At 39.7% G+C, this 11,724-nt stretch overlaps 1 protein-coding gene and 1 pseudogene across 1 annotated transcript; both read left to right on the plus strand.

The window, feature by feature from the left end:
- LOC101773800 overlaps positions 1 to 5,870 on the plus strand; it is a 7,319-nt pseudogene extending 1,449 nt beyond the window's left edge.
- Positions 5,871 to 5,973: 103 nt separating this feature from the next.
- LOC101779594 (3beta-hydroxysteroid-dehydrogenase/decarboxylase) lies at positions 5,974 to 11,463 on the plus strand. Its single transcript, XM_004984019.4, has 9 exons — positions 5,974 to 6,807; positions 6,897 to 6,986; positions 7,220 to 7,353; positions 7,615 to 7,773; positions 9,138 to 9,260; positions 9,344 to 9,423; positions 10,181 to 10,388; positions 10,477 to 10,547; positions 11,123 to 11,463. The coding sequence occupies exons 1-8, from the start codon at positions 6,531 to 6,533 to the stop codon at positions 10,534 to 10,536; spliced, it is 1,131 nt and encodes a 376-aa protein (XP_004984076.1). The 5' UTR covers positions 5,974 to 6,530; the 3' UTR covers positions 10,537 to 10,547; positions 11,123 to 11,463.
- Positions 11,464 to 11,724: the final 261 nt, after the last annotated feature.

Raw genomic sequence — 11,724 nt, forward strand, 5'->3', positions numbered from 1 at the left:
CAGCCCCTCCCTCTCTCTTCCTGACGCGCCCTACCTCCAATCAAGGCGCGCGCCCTCCCTCTCTCTTCCAAGGCCGCTGCCCCCTCCCTCCTTCCGTGGCGCCGCCCCCTCTCTTTCAATCTCGGCCGCCGTGCCTCTCCCCTCCTCTTCTTCCCCGGCATCGCCGCCCCCCTCCCGGTCCTCCCTCTCCCGGATTCGGCGGTGGGGATCCGGCGGGGGAGCGCCCGGCCGGCGGTTCTTGGTCGCGGAAGCCGGCATCGATGGCGGATCGAGCGGCGGCCGGATTGGGGGAGCAGCCGGCGCCGAGAAGGAGCGGGGGCGCCACTGCCGGCCCGTGCGGCGGCGCAAGGGGGCGGGGGCGGCGGATCCAGCAGGGGATGGCGCGGGCGCCGGCGTGGAGGAGGGAGAGAGCGGCGGCGGGGTTGGGGAGGGTGCAGTCGGGAGGAGGGTGCGGGGGCAGAGGCAATAAAGGAGGGGTAGTGGGAGTCCAGCACTAGTTTTAGGAGGTTTTAGGAGGGGGTGAGGGGACTAAAATTTTTGAGCCTCCTAAAACTTTTTAGTCACTTTTTAGAAGGAGTGTTTGGCTCTTAGTCACATTTTAATCACCTTTTAGAAGCTAAAATTTTAGGAGGGTGGAAGCACTCTGACATATAAATGTTGCTGAGGTTTTTGCGAGGTGGTATTCATTATTGTAAGAGCCGCCTTTATTAGTTTTTTATCGCCAAAGTTGTACAGTCCATAAGGAACAGACCGTGTCAAAACATAAATTGGAATCCTTCCTTTTCAATGGGTATTCAGCATAAATTCAACATTAGATATATGTACTACAACTAGGCTAGCCAAGTGGACTTCTAACAAATATGAGCTGTGGAGTAGACAGAACCAACTGAATCCCAGAAGGATGAATTTGTTATCATTCATGAAAGTAGCATAAAGGGATATAAATTTGTTACTCACTAGATTTTGATTTATATGGTACCTGATGCACAGGGACAAAGAGTGTAATTGATGCTTGTAAGATCTGCAAGGTGAAAAGACTTATACACACCAGTTCTAGTGCTGTTGTGTTTGACGGAATGCATGAACTTTTCGACGTAAATGAATCATTTCCATACCCAGATAAGGTTGCATCACAAGACTCAATTTAAAACTTCTTATACATATTCTTAATTAGATATTGACTATTTATTCAGTCAGACACTTAATTTGCTATATACTACATCCATTGCATCTGTTTTCTTCAGGCAATGGTTCATAAAGCGATACATTGAAGGAGAGGTTTTTGGCATGCTTGCCCATATTATTTTCTGTTGAATATTTGTCTGACTACACAGATTAATGAAGTATAGTGAAAAATGGTTTTTTAACCAAATAAATGTTTTTCATTGGCAGTTTCCTGATGCATATGCACAGACAAAGGCAGAAGCAGAGAAGTTAGTCATGAGGGCCAATGGCATTGATGACCTTCTAACCTGTTGCATTCGTCCTGGTAGCATTTTTGGCCCTGGTGACGTATTGATACCGAATGCGGATCAATATGGACAAGCACATGTAAGGAAGTACAAGCCATGCTCAAGATTGTAGAACTAACTAAAAACTATTTTGAAGTAATAAACATAAGTTTTTGAGATAAAACATCAATGGCACCTACGACTCACTGAATGAGTGTGCAGGAAACCTTTTGCTCATAAATGGTTAAAGAAATGTTATATATTCACTATAAATAATGTAATGAGAACATGCATGCTACTAGAGTACTAGTAGTTTTCTTGCAAGTTTATTATTGACTTTGGGTTATATATATTAATTGGTGTGAATCTACTATAAAAGAAATCTGTATTTTTCCTAATGAAAAGTGGCCTAATTTCCATAATAGTCTTCATGGCTCGAGCAAACCTAGCTGGTGACTTAGAGCCTGTTATGGCATCACCTGATACTAAATCAGCCTAAAATAACACAATATTGGCACACCAATATATCAAGCCATAAATGGCATTGTTAACCCTATTTGTGTAGTTGATACGGAGCCAATGAAAGTATCAAACAATGTTTTACAATCCATACATATGTGAATCTAACCAACACAATATCATTGTTGCAGTTTATTATTGGTGAAGGGAGGAATTGCGATGATTTTGTGTATGTTGAAAATGTGGTACATGGTCACATACGTGCTGAAAGGACCCTTTCTACTATGCAGGGTGCAAAAATAAGTGGAGGGAAAGTATGTTCTTACTTTTGAATGGCAAACTCTATTTTCTACTACAAATTATTATGACATAATATTTGAACTTTTTAGGCCTACTTTATAACTAATATGGAGCCAATGAATATGTGGGACTTTGTATATTTGGTTCAGGAAGAACTTGGACACAAAAGGTGCGCTTTATATGGATGTATGCTTGTATCTTAATATAGCATTATTTATTTTTCAATTTTAAAAAATAGTTACTCCATGTGAACCTGAAATTACCCCCTTCTACAAAAAAAAAAAACGCCTCCCTGTAGGCTCGTCCATGACGAAAATTGGGACCGATATATAGATAAAGCATCAATAATGTTTATATAGATAAGATGAGCCGGCATCAATAAGCTTCCCAAGTGACTGGCACAGTACCTAAGTGATGACTATCTATGACGGCTCATGCTACCACCTATCTGTGCCAGCTCATAATAACACAAACTTATTATGAGCTGAATTGATAGTTATTATATCCCTGCCAGCCCATACCATCCCAAATTTCTAATTTGAATTTCAACTAATTTGGGACATTCACAACTTTCCATGCGAACTCCGATCGAACTTTATATGACAATGGTAGATTTCAATGATATCTACAATTCTCTAGGTGGTTTCTTATTTGAACTCATTTAGCGCAAGTAATACCAAATTTGTAGGCATTGTCAAAACAAAAAAAATATTGGACTACTATGGTCAATTAGTTTACTAGGATTGCAAGGAGGCTATAGGTGAAGGCGAGGCATGAGATCGCAGGCTTGACTCTCATGAATGGCAAGTGTACAAAAAAATTTGTTACCGTGTCGGGAGAAAGTATGAACCTAGTAGGGTGAGTGGCTAATGTATTGATGCAAAGACTCAATATAACCTCAAAATCCCTTCAAATACAAATATAAAATTTGTAAACTTAATTTGACTTTTCTCTAGTCAATATATGTCTTACGTTCTGAACGGTGAGAGTAAGGTATGGTGCAGTCATAAATAGTTATAGTAAAACCTTGCTCTTGGAAAATCCTAGTTTCATTGTAGCAATTTGAGGGTGTGCGCACCGCTCCAAAATCTGCTTACGGCTCAGCTACTCGTGTGGAACGAGTCCGCATACGTATTGCACCTATCTTACACTTTCATCCTCATTTTCTGTAAAAGGATTAACCGGAAGGTGCTATGTTTGAAACGGCAATGATTATAAGGTGGTCCTTACCCCTCTAAACTTCCAAGGTGGTACAAAACCTACCAACCACCACAACTGAACCACATGGGCCATCAACCATTACTACTAGAGGATATTGGGCTGGAGTATTACATTCACTCCACCGTAAGGGCTGGCACCCTTGGTAGCTCACCACATACGCAATAGACTCCTAGAACCACACCTCGGTACACGGCTGTACTGCGGGCCTAGCCACACACACATGCACATGCAGCGAGGGTTCATCCTCCGAATACCATTAGTAACACCACGCTCCAAAATCTGTTTAGCTCCTCACATGGAACGAGCCCGTATACGCATAGCACCTCTCTTACACTTTCGTCATTGCTTTGTTGAGGGATATGGGTACCCCATGGGTCCCCATTGACCAGGATACTGGCCGGACATGACAAGTGGGCCCGCCCAACCAAGACATGTGGGCCGAGGGCATGAAGTTACTTGGAGTACACGTCAAGACAACAAGACTGTCCAAATCTACCCGAACATCGTGGGACGCATTTTGTAGTCCGACTCAGATTGCTTTCCATATAAAGACCGAGTAGATTAGATTCAAACTGACTTGTAATCCTTAGTCGTCAGCTATATAAGGCGGCTAAAGGCACTCCCGAGGACATCTCATCCAATCTCATAACCAAGCAATACAATCCATGCATACAAAACATAGAGTATTACTCTCCGGAGGTCCGAACCTATCTAAAACCCTCGTGTCTCCTTCGTGTTCTTGTAATCACCTTCGAGTTCTTGGTTTCACAATCACCTCCACCTATAAATCAACCACTTGGGCAACCCCCTGATGGATTGCCGGGCTTATAAATCTAACATTCGTGTAAAAGGGTTAACCCATATGTGCTATGTTTTGAACGACAAGGATTATATAAACTGGCCCTCACCCCTAAAACTCCAAGGTGGTACTAAATACACCAACTACAACCACAATTGGATCACATGGGACACCAACAACTTCAACTATTATAGTATTTGGGCTAGGGTATTACATTAAAATGTAGAATGTTATATATTATAATGGCACTATTTTGTACTGGTATGTGGAAGACATGCAACACTCAACCAAATTTATTTATCTGAGATTCATATTTACTACATCGATATAGTTGGGTTTAATACATTGCATTTTGTTTCACAATTGGAATAATAACTGCTTTTGGTCACTGTTGTATTTATTTCCTCGCCCAAGTACAATACGCATCAAATTCTATAGCAAAAGTTTGGTGGTGCATATCAAACTACTTAAAATAAGTTTATAGAATATTCTTATTCTTGTTTTCTGTTTGTACATTGATGCATTGTTACTGATGCATTAATTGATAGGTGCACTATGTACATATGTTCAGTTACAAGTCTTAATGATATTTGCCTCATATTCATCAGTTCTTAATTATACTAGAGATAGAGGTTCTGATTGAGAACTATTCTCTTCATTTCTATTTTTCAGTAAGTAATTTATTAGATTTGTAGTAATTTTATTACCTCTAGAAGTTACATATAATATAATATCTTAGTTATCATAAATCAGTTATTTTTTCATTGAAGGTGATTTATACTTTTAAGAGTACTCATGATAGAACCAGATCATATTGCTAATATGTTGAAAGTTTGTTGTAGACCATTCAAGATAAGACTGCCTTCACTTGTCGTCAAGCCAATAAGCTATCTGGTAAGAGTGGGGATACAAGGTTCTATATCCTTACGGAATGCGCCAGCCTCAAATGCTAACACCGGCAAGGATTAAGTATCTGACACTCAATAGAACGTTTAGCTGTAACAAAGCTGCTGAAGAACTTGGCTACAAACCAATTGTGACACTCATGGTAACTTCAACTCTTTTGGCCTATCTTCTTAATTCGATTTTCTGTTGTGCCACTTTTATTTATTTGAACTACTCACAAACTTATACAAATGGTCCAGGATGGCCTTAAGATAGCGGTCAAATCGTATACTCAGTTGAGAAATAAAGATTTATCTCAGAGAGAGTAATAAAGGTATGAATTTTACACACATGTACTCCATCACATTATATATACTCCTTGAAGTAAAGTTGACACTACTACATGATAGTTGAAGAAGAGAAAAGAGGATGCTGCTGGTGATTTGAATGAGGCTCCAAGCACGGCAGCTGTTCAACCGTCCACCAGAGATCACTGACGACGACGATATTCACGAAGCATTTTCAAGAGTACTGCAAAGAAATTCCACTATTCAGGCTCACCAAACTCGTATATATAAAACTTAAGAGTTAAGGGGGACTTGGTTGAGCTTGAGCATATTTGGCAAAAGTTCGGACTTCGACAAAATAATATAGCCTGGTCTTAGTGATTTTTCTCACAACGTACTCGGTACTCTATTCATGCACAATCCATTTTGTCATCATGTACGAATACAAAATCAATTATTTCAGTTTTACACTTATTTCCTTACATATTGTAAGAGCTAGATCGCCGAACACCAACCAACCACATTACATCATCGGGACCAACTCGTCATGTGATCGATGGCCTTTGGCGTGGACGGAGTAAGTACGATCTGGACTCCTCTCACGGCGACGCGTGCACGAGCTACGTGGAGACAGTAGTCGGGCCGCCGGAAGCCACGCCGAGTCACCGCCGGCGTGTCTCCGTGTCCGGACACGGCGAAACCGAGTGATCCATCTCTCTGTTCCAGACGTACGTGTGCAAGGATTTATCCGGAGCTCTCAGCCCCTTGAACTTGGCCGGGTTACCCGGCCTCGTCGGTGCGCAGCTAGCTAGCGCCAGGTTCTGCGCAAGCAAGGTAGGTGCCGTTCGTCACGGAGCACGTCAAGCAGGGCAAGCAGACAAGCTCGATCGCGTCGGTGCAGAGGTTTCATCAGCTCGCAGGCGCACAGGCGTCGGTGAAGGTGCCTCGACAGCGGCAACACGGTTGTCCTTCTTCTTTTTTTTTGTTTAATTTCTAGGCGCCCCTTGCATTCTTCCTGTACAACGTTGTCGTCCAGACTATAAATACACGTGCAAGGGCTAAGCCATGGGCACGTAGATACCTAGAACTTTATTGCCCTGGTCTCGCGTGTTTGCTGTAGAACTCTAAATGGGGTCGCTGCATGACGGTGGCAGCAACAATGGTGGCCGCCAGGAGGAGGCGAGGCGGCGGTGGTGCGCGGTGACCGGCGGCCGGGGATTCATGGCGAGGCACCTGGTGGCCGCGCTGCTCCGCTCCGGTGAGTGGCATGTGCGGGTCACCGACCTCGCCGCCGATATCGTGCTCGGCCCCGGCGAGAACGAGGGACTCCTCGGCGATGCCCTCCGTGACGGCCGCGCCGTCTATGCCTCGGCGGACGTCTGCAACCTAGACCAGCTCATAAAAGGTGATGAATGCTACTACTTCCGATGCTAAAGAAGCTTATAAGAGGTGTAATTTGCAATCTCGATTTTTAATTGATTTTCCTGTACTCAGCTTTTGAAGGGGTGGATGTTGTCTTCCACACAGCTGCTGCGGATTCTAGCAAGAATAACTTGCAACTTCACTATAAGGTCAACACCGAGGGTGAGTAGAAGAATGATTATATTCAAGGACACCGTGACACTAAATCAGCTTAAATTCAAACTTGTACTACTACTAGGCTAGAAAACTAGAAGTTGCCAAATATGGTCTCTAGAGTACATAGAGAACTAACCAAATTAGTAACTATAAATGTGTTATCATTTAATTTATAAGATTAACATAAAGGGATATGTAAGTTTACTAATCATCTTTTGATTTATATGCTACCTGCACAGGTACAAAGAATGTAATTGATGCTTGTATGATCTGCAAGGTGAAAAGGCTTATACACACCAGTTCTATTGCTGTTGTGTTCGATGGAGTTCATGGACTTCTCAACGTGAATGAATCACTGCCATACCCAGACAAGGTTGTATAACAAGATTAACTTAAAACATTGTTTATATCAGAATTTTAGATATTGTCTACTCGATCACAGTCAGGCATTTGATTTTTTTTTCTATACTACCTCCAATGGATCTCTTTTATTCTAGAAATGTTTCACATGATGACAAAGTGAAAGATATCTTGCCTATACTATTTTCCTTTGAATATTAATTTGTCCTTCTACAGAAATTATTAAAGTATCTCAAAAATGGAATTTTCTGACAATATGTTTTTATATTGGCAGTTTCCTGATGCATATGCACAAACAAAAGCAGAAGCAGAGAAGTTAGTTATGAAGGCCAATGGCATTAATGACCTTCTAACATGTTGCATACGCCCTGCTAGCATTTTTGGACCTGGTGACATAGTTATACCAACTCTGGATCAGTGCGGAAAAACACATGTAAGGAATTATATACCACGTTTAACGTTAAGAACTAACTAAAATAGTTCAAGGAATAATCCATTTGTAGCAATAACATAATGATGGTTATAATTGGAAAAAGTTCATTTTACTATCCTCATCAATTCATTTAGTCCGCTTAACCACTAAGTAAAATTTAGGTTCAATTTACTCCTTTGAACTATTTTAATTCATCTAATATAGCCCCTAATGGGATTTTTTTCTTTTTTTCCTCCATGTGCAAAGCGAGTTTTAACTTCAAATAATTTTGTTAGCAGATAGAGAACATGATGTCTTGTGTTAACAAAATACATTAAGATTTTTATGGTTTTTTTCATAGGTGAGGAAGATTTAATACGACATTGATCCTAGAAACACAAAACTGCATGAAAAGTAATCATGAAAAATTCTGAATGTATTTTTCTACCATAGGAAATCATGTTATAAATCACCTTGTAAATTTGAAATTTAAATTCAACTTGTACACAAAGAAATAAAGAAGAGAAATCTCATTAGGGGTAGAGTGGACCAACTGAAAATAGTTTGAGTGAGTAAATTGAACCTAAATTTTGCCCAGGGGTTAAGCGTACAAAGTGGATTGGTTAGGGTAGTAAAATGGATTTTTTTTCCTAGTTCTTATAAAGGGAAAGGTCCATTTTACTACCCCAAACAATCCACTTTATCGACTCAACCCTGCACCCCTGAACAAAAGTCCTGGTCGATTTACTCCCATAAGTTGAGCTAGAGTTTTATTCGGGTAGTAAATAGTGGTATAACAACAAGTTGCTACAAAATGTAAGGATTTTTCCTCGGAAATCTACTAGTGTCCAAGTTATTGATCTTAATATCTTATATGAATCTACTATGGAAGCAAGCCTCAAGGGACATTTGGTTCCTGTCCAGCCCCCATGCCAACACGGGGCGTGCTAACGATTTTGCGAAGGATTTCACCACCCCCCTCTAGATCATGCCTAGGTGCAAAAAAGAACTAGCGCTGGCATGGGCTCGTGGGCACGCCAAATCAAACACACATCCCAGTAGGCTGGGCACACCAATTTTGGCACCGTACGCTTTAGCGTCAAACCAAACAAGCCCTTGTTCTCCTGCAAAATAGTGGCTCAATTTCCAAACAAATGTTCATGACTTGAACCAGGCAGATAATTAGGGTGTGTCATGGCACTGCCTAATACTGATAAATAGAAATAACAAAAAGTTGACATACCTATATCTGGCTATAACAGGCATTGTTAAGCCTTCATAACTAATACAAAGCCAACAAAATTACTAACTCAAAGTTTTAGGACCTAACTCAAAGTTTTAGGACCTATCTGTAAGCGGATCTTACCAGCTTTGTATCACTGCAGTTTATTTTTGGTGATGGGAAGAATCGTGATGATTTTGTGTATGTTGAAAATGTGGTACATGGTCACATTTGTGCTGATAAGACTCTTTCTACTATGGAGGGTGCAAAAACTAGTGGAGGCAAAGTATGTTCTTACAACTGATCAATGATAAACTCTGACAGTCTGACTTCTATATATGTATTATCATTACCTTTTTAAACTTTTAGGCCTACTTTATAACGAATATGGAGCCAATGAATATGTGGGACTTTCTATATATGCTTCATGAAGAACTTGGATACAAAAGGTGCTCTTCCTTTTAATATAATTTATATCTCAAAGTTCATATTAATATAGAAAATGAAAAGAAGTATTCCAATGTGTACATGAAAAATATTGAGCTTGATTTGTTGTGTGCCATTATAGTACCTTTACTATATACTACATCAGATGCATTAATCAAGTAGTAATCATCATGTAGCCAATTCTCAGTTTCAGTGTTATTTTTGTAGTGGTGGAAGAGTGGGGTGCATAGCGTGTAAAAGATTATTCATATCGGTACAGTTTATAGACAGTTCTAGAGAGTTTATACATCGCTCACAAAAAAATAATTATTTGAGATTCAAGTTTATTGCACCGGAAATTGAATTTGATGCATTGAATTTATATATATGCCACCTTTGGGACATGAATTACGTTGATCTCTAATAGTTCTTATTTCCTTGCCGGAAGCCTGTGCTTTGCAATTGATTTCGAATAGAAAATTATAAGTTTTAAGCTCTAACAGATGGCTTGTAATTATTCAAAATATTATATTTTATATAAGTATGCCGTATAGAACAAACTACAAAGAACTGTATAGATACAAGATTGAGAGCTTTCGATGCATTATTCATCATATACAAATCATGAAATATTATTTCTTTTAAAATAATAAAGAAAATTCACTAGAAATTGTATATTTATTTTTCCTATGCACATAATATTATACCATAATTAGGATAAACAGTTTATTTGTTTCATTGTTGGTGTACACTTTTCCAATATGTTGGATGTTCTTGCAGATTGTTCAAGATAAGAATACCTTTGGTTGTCATCAAGCCAGTAAGCTATTTGGTAGAGTGGGCATATAATGTTCTACTACACCATTATGGATTTTGCCCACCTCAAGTGCTAACACCAACAAGGATCAAGTATCTGACACTGCATAGAACATTTAGTTGTAACAGAGCTGCTGAAGAACTTGGCTACAAACCAATTGTGACACTTATGGTTCTTAACTACAACTCTTCTGGTGTTATATTCATAATTCATTTTTTCGATTGGTATAGCTCACACGTGTTTCCAAATTATTGCCTAGGATGGTCTGAAGATAGCAGTCAAATCATATATTCGGTTGCGAAATACAAATTCATATTAAAGACAGAAAAGGTATGAATTTCAAGATCAATTTCTCATGTACTCATATCACAGTATATGTCCTACTTTTATGTAAAGTTGAGCCTACTAGATCTCTCTGAGTCCATAATATCATGCCCAATGTTTCTTGCTGACAATATAAATATACAATACAACTACGCAAGGATCAAGACACAAAGTAATCGAATACTAAGGTTTACCCATGAGTGCAAAGTACCAAAACAAAGTACCCAGATTACATAAATCTGTCTTCAAGATTCTTGCTGGAAATTTCTTATTCTTAGTAACTTCTTAATCCCTCTTTCTTGCAAATGGTTAAGATATGTATCATAAGTTTGCTATTCATGGACCTAAAATACTATTGTACACTAACATAGTATAACATTTATGACGGTATGTCTCACCTAATCCATCAGTTCTAGCATTTTCTTTTAAAATGTTTATATGCAATAAATATAAATATTAAAATCAAGCCTAGCAAGGTGCGATATATCATGCTAAGATGCACCCAGAATTTTTCATAGCTATGTGTGCAATATTGGATCATTCTTATTGCGATTTATTGATTCTCACTCTTCCTGTGGCAGGCTATCACCCTGAGATAGCATGTTTCTTGTTGGAGATATAAATAGATATTCAGAAAATGTCATAAGCTAGCAAAGGTCAGAAGTGATGAAGTTTCCAATAAATAAATTTCAGCGATTGCACATGCAAATCTTGGCAGGCAAGCTCAGCCATGGTGGATTGTAATTTAGTTTTGATTAAGGATAGAGTGTAACCTCTTAATGATCAAGCATGTATTTAAGTTACGTCAACTGAAATGTAAATAATGTCAACATTTGTCTCTTGACGTGCATTTCTCGTATGAAATATACGTTGATCTGGCACTCCCTTTTTACGTGACGCTAGCCTGTGTGTATTTGACAAATATTGTATTTGACACTATAGTTCAAATCGCCACATCATTTTTTCATCTTAGGCTCCAGCATCCTCCCCTCAACCTCCACCACCCCGCCATCATCTCTACCTCCTTCCCACCACTGCCATCGATTCCTCTCGTGCAACACCGCCGCACCCATCACTGTGTGTGTGAGAGAGAGAGAGACTCTATGGAGATGAAATAGAGCGTACACTATTTCCATGTTCTTGCGAGTGGTTGGCATCTCCAATACCATGCGACGCGCATGCA

This window comes from Setaria italica, chromosome IX, assembly GCF_000263155.2.
Source record: "Setaria italica strain Yugu1 chromosome IX, Setaria_italica_v2.0, whole genome shotgun sequence".
In the NCBI taxonomy this organism is placed as follows: Eukaryota; Viridiplantae; Streptophyta; class Magnoliopsida; order Poales; family Poaceae; genus Setaria; species Setaria italica.

Coding starts and splice junctions, on each gene's coding strand:
- LOC101779594 (XM_004984019.4), top strand. CDS start 6,531: ATGGGGTCGCTGCATGACGGTGGCAGCAACAATGGTGGCCGCCAGGAG. Junction 7,354..7,614: donor CACTGCCATACCCAGACAAG/GTTGTATAACAA, acceptor TTATATTGGCAG/TTTCCTGATGCATATGCACA. Junction 10,389..10,476: donor AACCAATTGTGACACTTATG/GTTCTTAACTAC, acceptor ATTATTGCCTAG/GATGGTCTGAAGATAGCAGT.